Raw genomic sequence first — 12,692 nt, 5'->3', positions numbered from 1 at the left:
TCTGCTTTGGTGTGTATCACAGCCTGTGCACCAAGCCTAGCATGGTTTCTCTAACTAAACAGACCTCTACAAAGTCCTGTGCAGAATCTGCCCAAGGGGTCACGCTCCAAGCAACTCCTACATTCAGTGATGAATACAAAGTTAAACTGCATTTTTTCTTAAAAGTAAGTTGATAACTGCCTTTCTGCAAGATGTCACACTTGCTCAGGCAGTAGAACTGCACTCCATATCCTCTTCCATCCAACTGGGTTTAGCTCCAGTCTCCCTTTTCCCATAAGCACTTCTTGCCATTTGCTTATAAACTCTCCTGAGGCTAGAGTGCTTTGTATTTCTTTCCTGAAACCATGTGGAGAAGATTTCAAGAAACAAGGGCTAAAGACAGAAAGCAAGACGATTGTCTGGTAATCAGAAGACATATCTTAGAATTACAATTAGAGTTTTGACCTCTGCTCCATTGACTACTCCAAAGACTGCTTAATTATTTTACTCTGAGATGGATATGAGTACCTTACAGACATGCTATGTACTGCTCCCTAGAAGAAATTTTGAGTTTTCCAAGTGATAACGTGGTAATGAGAGTTAAAAACAATCACCACACTTCAACAGCTGCACACAGCAGCATACTGCCCATTTAAAAGAAACGATAGGTGGTTTAAAAGAAATAATCCTTGGTAATTTCTGAATGCAATAATGCAATACAGATACCAGAGCCCAGGACTTTCAGGTCTGGGAATCACTATTGGATTAAATTATTTTCATACAGTTTGAAATCAGATCTCCATGACCTGGACATTTTAAACGCACCTGGACATTTCTGTTGTCCTGCTTAGACAACTCCCACTTACACACCAGCCATCTCCCAATCCTGTGATGAGCAGCCATATACACCAACCTGGATTTCACTCCACCTCTTTCTGAAGCTCCCCAAAGAACAATGAAGAATCTTATGAAGTCTGTTGCCTTTGCACATGAATTGCCTTCATTAGCATAATCTGCAACTATCTTCCCCTTTTAATCCAGTCTCATAACCTCACTTGTCTCAAGAGACCAAAAACAGTAACCTCCCCATACATACTACTTGAACACCAGGAAAGACTATAATATTCATAAATGAATCTGTTTGCTAAAACAAACTTTAGGTAGATCTCTTCCATCATAGCTTGCCACTTTGCTGCATAACAAATTTCACAGAGAAACTGTTAAAGTGAATGCACAAAATAGGACTTCTTTTAAATACTTTTATTTATGACATTTCAAGCATATTACTTGCTATAAGGAACATCATTATGAATGGCTCAAGATAAAAGACACAAAACCAAGAAAGGTTCATTAACAACTTCACCATTTCAGTTTCACAGCAGGCCACTGTGTCAAGGCATGCAAGATAGTGCAGATGCAATGGAAGTTCACTGAAGCATGTGAATTCTTTGATGCAGGTGTGCATATAGCAGCAAAATTCATTGCTGATTAAGTTACCTTGACTCTAGGAAAATTGTAATCAAGTAAGCAGGTTGTAGAAGACACTACAGAAAAGCTCAGAAAGTGAGGAGATTTTAAGGACACATACACGTCATAAGATATTTTTAAACAGTATGAAATAAATCAAATGGCAAAAACTGCAAGTTTTTTAATAGAATGGAAAGGGATTCTGTTCGACAGTCCCAAGTGTCTGAAAAAGACTTCATCAAAAAGGGCTTAATAACCTTTCTTGATTTTAACCAAATCAATTCTAGATAGAATTTGTACGAGAAACATAATGGGCTTAATGTCTGAGGGTTTTTAGACAACAAAAACAAACTTTAAATGTGGAAAACTTCTGAAACATGGATGAGCTCTCCGTATTCATACACATAACCTCATGTTACCGAAAAGCCTGAACACGTCTCGGGTTTTATTTGTTGCATTGCTTCTATTATGCTGCTTGTACACCAGATGAGACTGAAAAGCTAAGGGTTTAGGTTTCAGAACACCATGAAGAGAAACAGTAAGGAAATGATCATGAAAGAGCAAAACCATCCTGTCCCCTTAAAAAACATCCCAGCTCTAGTATCAGGTGCAAGACGGTTAAGCAGCAGCAGATCAGAAGTCCCTAAAGGACCTGATTATATTAGGAAAATGGGACTTGTATTAATAAATTAGTTTACCATCTCTCTTCAAATGTCCTTGATAAAGCACAAGATAGCAAAAGACTTCAAAATGAGTCATGCCTTTCATATTTTTTGGATCTTGAGCTAATATGTATGTTACCTTCTACACAACACTAGTTTGCATTTTTAAATAGTAACTTCTTCTGTCAGGTTAGAACACTTGTTGATCAAAATTGGTTTAAGTAATGAATACTGAAAACCAAAGAATTTGCTCAAAAATGGGAAAAGCACATCAGATTAAGAGCGTTCAGATGAAGACTCTTGAAGACACATCAGCTGATGGTAAAAGGGGATATTTGAAAGACATAGGGGAACCCTAGATACCAGAGATGTTACAAATCTGACAGTCTGCAACCTTGACCTTGCATTTAGCAGTGCTACCGTGTATCTGAAGCTATTTTCTTACAATATTTCCCCCCTAAAAAAAATCAGTCCACTTAAACAAGAACTTTCACCTTGACAACAAATACATCCTCACCACATACTGAAACTGTCATAGTAAAACAAACCATCAGCAGACTCAAGTGGTGTGCAATTTAATAAATGCGCTCAAAAGCATCTTGAAAGAGAAATGCTTCTAACAAACATTTATCTCCCATACAGAGAAAAAACAACACAACACTAAAAAAGGTTATCTTTAAAGATATCTACATTTTTGTCTACAATATCGAGTGTTGCCCTTTATCAGCAGCTACATCTACAAGCCAAAGTAGAAACACGACTAATGCTTGCTAGTTAAATCTAGCAAAATTGATAGCAAAAGAACCGCAAATAGGCAGACCAGAATCCTCTAGGTGCATGGGTAAGAGGAATACAGAGACAATAGCAGCCTGTGCTACACGGCAGTCAGAAGAAAAAAAAAACCCCATGTATTGTAATAAGTCTTCAGGTAACAGATTTTACACCAGTTCAAAGAACAGAGGAAGCTACCACATTGCACAGCTTCCGTTTTACTAACATTTGGATGGAGTAGAAGAGAATCTACTTTCAAACTTGCTCTATTGTTTACATTCTTCAAAATTTCAAATAAAACCCTACAAAGAAAAAGCAGCACTGATGCTTGCCTCTGGGAAAGTTCTCTTCTCCTAAAAGTAAACAGAAGAAGAAGATGCATTTACTACTAAAACATTCTTATGATTGAGTTAGGGAAAGTATACTTGAAAATCAGACTGTATTTCAGCGTGTGTAACTGCCTGAACTGAATTTCGTTATTCTGATGATATTACTATCTAAATTTGTAATCCTAGACCATTTAACTTCTATTTCTAAAAAGGTTTATGCTGACATGTACTTTACTACAGAAATTAAAGTTTGCTTTCTTTTGGCTACATTTTCCTCAAAGTAAGAAGAGCAAAGGGTTTGGATATTATCTTTGTATAAAGAAAGTAGTTTGTGTTGGCAAAAGCAGAATGCTCTCTTTTTACTTACTGCTTCCTTTGAGACTTCTACACTAATTCATTTTAACAAGTATCTTAACAGTGCCTCTGTGTTACACCCCACCTACACAATACTAATGTAAACTGGTAGACTTTAATAAATTTAATTTTTATGCAAGTTTTCTGAGCATTTTCCACAGTCTAACTACTCCATGTGATATTTCCAAATAGCAAGGAAAGAATGCCCCTAACTTTGGAAGTCTGCATGACTGATTATTTAGTTGTATATATTACTTCTTAGGAGGGGGAGATTAATGTAGCAAGTTTCTGCATAAATTGCCCAAAATAAGCTGAACATTGCAAAGACATTTATCAGGAAGAAAAATATTAAAGAGAACAGATTAACTATACATATTTTTCAACAGATGAAACAACTGAATCAATACCTAATTTCCAAGAAAACAAAATCTCAAAGAAATTCAAAAGGTAAAATCCATGAGGCAGAAAGAGTCATAGCTGATATCAACCTAACTTGGAATTTTTCCAAACAAATGCAATACAGTGGCTACAAGTGTAAAGTTATTCCGTATTAAAGAAAAAAGTTGAGCATTTGTGCTTGCTGTATGCACAATTTCAGCACTTGAGAGCTCCAGCTTTGAACCGATAGCTCCTATGCTATCACCCCAATCACACCAATCTGAGCAGAGGGTAAGATGAAACCAGCCTCAGCCACAGCATGGATAGGCAAGAGCACACAGCCAGCACCACAGGAGGTTGTCTCAGCACACTCCCAACCTGCCCAGTACACTGGTTACCACTTCAGCATTTCAACAGGTAATCAAATGCTTTCCATCAAGAACATGCTTGCATTAAAACACTAGTTACATATTTAGCATGTTACACCATGCTTCTAATAAAAGTCGGCTTCCATTTAGAAACAGCTGTCTTAGGGTAAAAAAATGTCCCACTAAGCTGTGGACAAAAACGTATCATTGAATTTTGTTTAAGATTAAAAGTAGGTCTCATTTAATAATATGGAGATTCTGAAGTCTAACTGCAAATATGCAAGCAGTCATACTGTGAAAGTTCTTGCAGACGATAAACAGCATGATAAACCTAAGGCAAGTCATAACAAATAAAATGCTAATACTGAAAAAATATGAGACACTGTATCAGCTAAAGAATTAAAATTTAGATTCATTCACTGATAGATAGCAGGGTGCCATCAAAATAAAGTATCAACAGACAATCTCCTGCATCTGGCTGTCTACAGACTGAGGATGCCAAAACACATCCTGTGCACAGCTGCAAACACTTGCAATGACCCCAAGAGAATAATAGAGAAATAAATAAAAATCATAAAGAGAAAAAGGAAACCCCGGGGGGGGAAAAAAAAAAAACCACAAAATCTAGATTTATTTATATTTTTGTCATGTATAGTCTTTAAAATGCAATCTCATGATCAGAACAAAAAGAAAAAATATATTATGTTCTGTCCTACATTAACTTAGTAGATGAAGCAATGCCCTCTACAATTTTGCATCTAATCCTCCTTGACAATTGGTTAGGAAAAAGGCAATATATCAGCACTAGGACTTGGAAAGGATAGAAGGTTTATTTTGATAGTTAAATTATCTTGCTATGGACCCTTAACAAGTTTACAATCAAACTGGTTTATGCATCTACCCAAGGATTATTTTTGTTAGAATGGTACACCAAACATATTTTAGTTCAGTGACTAAAACAAACTGAAAAGTTAAAGCAACAGAGATTCTTTCCACTATGCAGAGCAAGAAGTAACTCACGAGTTTCACTTGGGACAGATTAAAATATGGTTTTAGTTATTTTACCTTTGAATTCGACCTTTAATTTGAATTTAATGTTTTCACCTTGAAGTCCTTAAATGAGAGATTTTTGTCTAAAATTCAAGTTTAAAAAAAAGGTTTGTTTCTAGTGGTCAAAGCCTTCTCACGTTTTTTTGAAGTTTGCAATGATGAAACTTAATGTTGATGCATTATGTTGTAACTACGTGTTGAAATATTATGTTGAAACTTTTTAATTGCATGAACTAAAAGACCAATCGTAAAGTTTCTTAAATGTGCCTATAAAATAACAGAAGAGACGAATTGGTATTCACAAACTTGTACAGTATTTCTGAACTCCTAGAAATTGTAATTTCAACTAATTTAGACAAACAAATGTCCAGACTTATGCAATAACACACTTTCTGGGCAGAACATTCAAGGCAGATACTACACAACAACTAAGAAACAAGAAGGAAACCTGCCCTGTCTAACCTACATATACCCACAACCTTTCCCTCGCTACCATGCTCTGGTCTCAGTGACTGGACAAGCTTCCCACGCACACAGGAGTTGAAGCTCTGCTGCACATGGAAGGTGGCTCATTTATTACCACCTTTACAGATTCATTCCATGGATGCAAGTGGGTTTGATCCCTACTCAAAAACGCTGTAGTTTTTTGCCTCTCTCAATAGACAGACAAACATAGATAAACAGTGAGATGCAGGGGAAAAGAAAAGCAGAAACAGAATGACTGGAAGGTGTTACGTATTTTGGATGGCTTCTGACACATTCAAGTAAGACATAAAGCAATTCCTACAATAGAATTCCCGTGTGTGTGTAGGAATATATATATTTCTAACTGAATTTCTATTATTTCTAATTATGTTGTATGTTATGTGTGTTTAATGGTACAAAATGGACTGTGATGTATTAATTAGGATCACTTAGGAGACATCACAGGTCGTCACGGGTCTTCAGAACCCATTTGCAATGATTTTTTTAAGATGTATTAAATCATAGTTATCAATGTAGCACAGTTCCTTTTTCCACATTAAGGATTAAGCATTTCCCCCTCTCTCCTTAACCATTTCAGCTACTGGCAAGCAAAAGATACTCTTAAAATCAAGGAAGAATGTTTTTTCCATATCCCATTGAGGAATTACTTTGTTCATGCTTTCCATACTGAAAAATTACTTCTGGGATGACACAACGGAGAAAATTCATCCCAAAAAAGGAACATTTTCACGAACACTGGAACCCAGAAAAAGTCATGACAATGTATCCAACTGAAGTATTAACTGCAACAACACCACAGTGCTGAAATACCTGTACTAAACAGAAGTTACTATTTGAAAAGCTGGGGTAATGACCCATGTCTGGAACACTAGGAAAGAAAAATCATTTCAAGGTCCAGCATAAGATACTAAAAACAGTTGTAGAGAAAACAAAATACAGGCTGTTATTTCCCCTAATCTTGGTTTTATAGCTCTGGATTTCTCGTCTCACAAATCTCTGCTGTCTATTGAAGATTATTAGCTTTCCATGGATCTTGTACTCGGTTACACTACTAGGTCAAAACCTAGAAGAGAAACAGAGCAACATAATCCTGTCATAAACTTCTCACATCAGAAGGCACTCACCCCATAAATACTTTGCTTTACACTTAAAAGGAGGAAGCTACACAGGTGGTGCATAAAGATTAACTAGAGAAGTAGGGTTTGCTAAGAATTCCCCCAACACAAAGTTCGCCTCACTATGCGCACCACCTGAGCACCAGCCAATTGCAGCTTCTCTCATGTGCCCAAATTTATCCTTCATTCATAGCAGAACTGGTTATAGACATTGAACAGCCAAGAAACTCTCAGAGAAGTGACTCATTCCAAAAAACAGCTTGCATCTTCACTCTGAAAAAGCCTGGAAAACCCAGGCAGCCTCAATTTTCTCAGCTCAGAGGGAACCCTGACTGCTGGGAGGTAGTGTAGGACACTTGAGTTCCCATCACAAACAGCTGTCTTTCTCCAGTCAACCCTGAAACACTTAACCCTCCCCTAGTATTCAGAAAAGGAGGAGAAAAACACACCCCAAACACAGACATTTTTGGAACCTGTATAAGGGAAGTGAAAAAGGGACCTAGCTTGGCATGTAAGAGGAGATACAAGAAAGCAAGATGCAAGACAACAGATCGTTTTGTTTTTTGCCACACAGTCATGTAAACAATTTACTCAAGAGAACGCTAATCAACATGCATGACACTACTGACAAAAGATTCTGGGGTACATTAGAGAAGCTGGTCACCAGTGACACAGTTTTAATGGATCCACTTGACAGCCACAGAAAAACAGCACACAAGCCTTTAGAAAACAGAATGTTTAGCCACAGAAAACAAACACTTTTCTTTAAATCACTTTCACTGCTAAGATTGAGTTCTCATTTTGGAACTGCCATAGGTTACACAGCCACTTAGCTCAGCTCAGACCAAGAGCCATTAATTTGAACACTTGCAATTACCTGTCATCCCAAACGTGCTAATTCAGTGTTAGAGAAGTGTACACTAAGAAAGAGAAAAAATGCATTCATACAAAGACACAGCTAAAGTCTACTTGTCAACCTAATCAAGCTAAATTCTGAAGTGGCGTAGGAAGAGCTTTTAATCATGACTTGCAGGCTGTGCCTTGATCGCCTGTAGAACAGGCAGCACGAACTACTCAAATACCCAAAAGGCACAGAGCAAAGGACTGCAGCCCACTGAGATTAAAATACCAGTAAGAGCCTTTTTCTTTATTTGGTGTGTTGTTAACTTTGTGGAAATAATCTCATGTTTTTATTTTAGAGTGCATATAATCCTTAGACATGCCAGTCTGAAATAAGTCCCATTCACAGCATTTACCTGCCCACACTGGGTATCCATTACCTCATTTTCTAGATATCAGGTTTGCTTAAGCAAGGAATGCAAATTTCAAGATAACAAACATTAACACTGGAAGAATTTTTGTTGCAGCCATAATGTGACTGCCATGTCACCAACTTCACCCATTTGCCAGCTCCAGCTGTATGACATGTACTTGGATGATCCACAAAAAAGTTTGACTAACCTGTTAAAACCTCTAACAACAGGGATCACATGACGTTCCCAGCCTCTTTTGTGCTTTGCTCTCTTTATGCTTTGAAAGGGGTTCCTAAAATTTGTCTGTTCTATGCAGGCTGACACTGAAAAGCACAACTGCCACTTCTCTCATCCATCTCTTTCCCTTCATCTCACACAGCAAAAATGAACACATGAAAGGGAAAAAAAACCATACTCAACAAACTGAGCTTGTGGCTCCACACACAAGTGATGTAGGAAGGCACCCTTAATATCTCTCTTATCTCTGCCCTTTTGCTGTTTAAGATACACTCTCCTTGGACTGCAAGTTAATTAACATTCACTCCCTCTAAAAAAAAAAAAAACAAACCTACATATTGCTAAATTTGTGCACTTTTAAAGCCTTGCCTGCTCTAAACAAAGCAGTCCTTTTTAACCTTTCTGCTTTGCTTGTATTTTTGAAACCTCCTTCTTTTCATGTTTTCAAGGAGCTATCTTTAATCTATCTGCTTTCTTTCATTTTGGTAGGCAGGACAGTACAATAGGTGAGACCTCAACTGATCTGCACAGAGCATAAGGCTGACAAGGTATGTGTCATGTTCTCACTTATACACACAAAATGAGATGGGCTGGGAGGGCTGCATCAATCAAAAAAAAAGCTATGAGCATGATTATGCTATCACCTCCCACTGCACTGCTACCCACCTGCTCCTCATTTATCTCAAGTATCACATTTTTGCTATGTAAATGTATCACTTTATACCTTCCTCTACCCAAATCAAGGAACTCTAACGATGCTAATGCTCTGTAACATTTCCAGTGCTAAAAATCTTTAACCCTAGTTTCCCAAAGAAGAACTTCAGGGAAGAACAACCTTGGACTAAGAAACACAGAAGAAAGGGAAAGGCAGGAAAGCAGAACAGGTTAGGCTGTGTTAAAAAATACAGGTGCACGAGAGAACAGTATCTTACAGAGATCTTTGAAGACTGAGGGAAATAAATAAAACAGGAGTGAGAATTGGTTAGCATATTAAATAACATTACAGAATGCACTGAAGCTGGTTAATGGAGTACTTATAAACAACATAGTCCTCGGGAAGAGCTGTGTAACACTCAGGTCCCTTGGTACATCTCTCACATTAAAAGACAACGTCATTTTATAGGCAGCTATATGTTAGCATGCCGTTCCTGCTTGGCATCACTGAAAGCTCTAAATGAATCTCTCTACTCCAGGAGCCACAATCTATATTTTGCAAACCTACAAAGACATAATTACTGACTTTAATGGGACTACCTGCAATGTGTGGGATGGGAAAAAGCCTTTAGTGGCATGCGGCAAAGTACATTACAGACTTTTTGTTTTGAAAGATAAACAGCATATATACAGATCATGTTAAACTCATATATGCTTCTATTATACTCAGCTACACTTAATTCCTGCTGTGCTAACCTTCCTTCCTCCCACAGAATTCCAGGTTTTAGTTCTTGTTCTAACCACAGGTATGACTGCTTCATACAACTGTTAGACACACAAACATTATAAACACGTATGTACCTGCTCTTCTTGAAGACCAATTTATTAATGTTCCATACCAAACAGATTCTCCTGAAGGGAAGATGAGCATGTGCTTTCAGAAAACGTGAGCCTGGGTTTCACAAGAACACGCCCTTGCAAAGAACTGTAAACATTTGTACCTACATTGCAGTCACTGAGAAGTTTGACTGTTTAATAAGAAGGATGAGAAGCAAAAGGAAAATATGAATTCAAGAGTCAGTATGCCATCACTGCTAGCTAAAGAGGAAGAGCCTTGAAAATACACCGATACTTTCCGGTACAAGCCTGATGCGTAATGCCTAAATCGAAACATTTCATCTTTAAAATCACTTAGCAGACTGCAGGTCACAGAGCATTTCCCAGTTCCTGTGTGAGCTCCTGCAAGCTGTAGTATGTAACCCTTCCAGGTTGGCTTGCTACAGACACCTCTAAGGGCTTGTTCCCCAACTCAAAAGTCTCCAGGAAGCCATGCCGTGGCAGAAAAGAGAGTCTGAATCCCAAGGGCCTTCTTCTGAATCACCTTTTATTCTACATATCACTGGCATTGCATTCTCTTCATCATTTGGTAGCTGCTAAATAAAAAGAAGAGTTTCCAAAACGGTTTTGGTTCAGGTTTGACACTGAAAACTGCCTTATAAGGTATAAAAGCCCGAAAGCAGGAAGAGGCTTTGACAAAACTAAGGAAGTTCCTCTGCGCTTGCTCGGTGGAGGGGGAGGGGTTTTTTTCCTTCCACAGAAAGAAGTAACACAGAATAAATGACACTATACACATATTAAAAGAAAATAAAGCCATTAATAGTCTCCCGGACGGCACCCGGCAGAGCGGTGCCTCCTCTAAGCGAGGGCATTAGAGCAGCTCGCAGGTAGTCCACATTCGTCAGCCGCAGGATCGCCTTCCCCGCCCGCCACCCCCGGCTCCGGCAGCCGCGCCGGGTCGCCCGCACCCTGGCAGACACCAGCCGAAGAGCCGTAAGCTGCTGCTCCGGCGGGGCGGCCCGAGCCGGGGCAGCAAGCGGCGCGGCCCCGGTGCGACCCGGCTGCCACAGGCGCGGACTGACGGCGGGGAGCGGGGCTACACCGGGACACCTCTCCCCGCCGGGCAGCCGCGCAGGGCCCGACGGAGAGAGCGAAAAGAAGGGAAACAAAAACAGCCGGCTGCTCCCTCGAGCCCGGTCCAGCCCTCCCACTGCTGGCACCGCGGCAACTCGGGCGCGGCTGCCCTACCCGGCTCGGCCCAACCCGGCCCAGCCGCGAGCAGCGCGACCCCCGCCGCCATCTGCGGCAGCGGAACCCGCCCGGCCCCGCCCCGGGCGGCACCGAGCTGTCAGCGGCCGCCTGGGCCGTCGCTCACCCCGTGCCGCAGTCCACCACACAGGCCGGAAGCCGCCCTGCCATGCTCCTCGGTAGCGGCGGTGCTGGAGACGGCAGGCAGCCCTGAGCGCGCTCCGGCGGGGCTCGGCGCGGATAGGATGGGCTGGGCCGGGCCGGGCTGGGCGGGGAGGCGCGGCGGGAGTGAGGGCACTTCCGCAAGGCGGGCGCTCCCTCCCCCGCCCGCTCGCTCCCTCGCAGGCAGGCACGGCCCGGCGAGCCCAAGATGGCTGACCCGCCCCTCGCTGCGCGCGGCGGCGAGGGCGGGCGCCACAACGCCAGCCCTCCATGACGCCTGATCTCGCGGCCTCGCCCCTGAGAGGCGGCGCAAGCGAGTCAGGGAGCGAGCAGCTGGTTGCCCACACGCCTACTCTGAAGCGGCGGTCAAACGGGGGAGTCGGAATTAGCATCGTAACGCCGAATACCTGAGAGAAGACGGACCGAGGAGGTGTGTGGCTTGTGGAAGGTGCTGAAAATGGTGAGGAGAGGGCTTTATGCAGGCTCTGTCACTGAAGGGCCGAAAGCCTTCCCCAAAAAGGGCCTCACCAATGGGCAAATGCAGGTGGCCACGCGCCTCAGGGGGCTTGTCGGCGTTGCCGGACACTAGCAGGGCTAGCGAATGAAACACGCACTGGGGAAGGTACCAAATGCTCGCAGCACCTGTCCTGGGCTGCCCAGGCTCACTGGAAACCCAATTCTCCTCAGCTGTATTCACAGGCAGTTCTCTGACAACAGCCCTCGGCAGGAGCACCACTCTCATTCCTCTCCTCATCCTTCAGAACCCTATAGGCTGAGACAAGGTGGTGTGGTGCTGCCAGGCCGTCTGAGCAAGGGGCTTGTCTCAGGCTCCCACCAGTTTGGGAGCCTGTGCCCACCAGCCTGTTCCACCGCCTGCTGGTCTGCTGCCACCATATTCATGTGTAACTGGAGCAAACAAGAAGGGCCCTGCTGCAATCCGCCATCCTAGTGCAGCCACTGATGGGATCCATGGTCCCTGTCATTTCTTTGGTTTAGCCTTAGGCCCCATCCTCCTTTTGAAGGATTTTTGGTCCCCAGAGGGGCAAATGCTTGCACTGTTAGGGCTCTGGCATTCAAGTAGACAATATAAAAAAATAAAAGACTAACTCTTTCCACCTTTCACAGCCCGTCAGGCTTTGAAGGGCAGGCAGCTGTGTTCACCAGGTCTGACTCTGTTCGTTTCTGTGCTGCTACTTCAGTAAAGTGAGGATATGAGCTTCATGGTATAATCCAGTGTCATGCTGAGGACACACTGATAGTCCTGCAAAAGGAATAATTGTGAGGGCTCCATGTGCACTAATGGGTTGTAATGGCCCTAATCAGCCTCACTTCAGGCCTCTAT

The 12,692-nt window shown here is 41.8% G+C and overlaps 1 protein-coding gene across 1 annotated transcript in view; it reads right to left on the bottom strand.

The window, feature by feature from the left end:
• ACTR3 (actin related protein 3) overlaps positions 1 to 11,559 on the bottom strand; it is a 32,405-nt gene extending 20,846 nt beyond the window's left edge. Inside the window, exon 1 of the mRNA XM_062004884.1 lies at positions 11,316 to 11,559. Coding sequence (XP_061860868.1) covers positions 11,316 to 11,359 — 44 coding nt within the window. The 5' untranslated portion in view covers positions 11,360 to 11,559. The remainder of the gene's footprint in view (positions 1 to 11,315) is intronic.
• Between the last annotated feature and the right edge of the window lie 1,133 nt (positions 11,560 to 12,692).

This window comes from Colius striatus, chromosome 11 (assembly GCF_028858725.1).
Source record: "Colius striatus isolate bColStr4 chromosome 11, bColStr4.1.hap1, whole genome shotgun sequence".
Lineage (NCBI taxonomy): Eukaryota > Metazoa > Chordata > Aves > Coliiformes > Coliidae > Colius > Colius striatus.
This window is presented reverse-complemented; position numbering and strand designations above follow the sequence as displayed.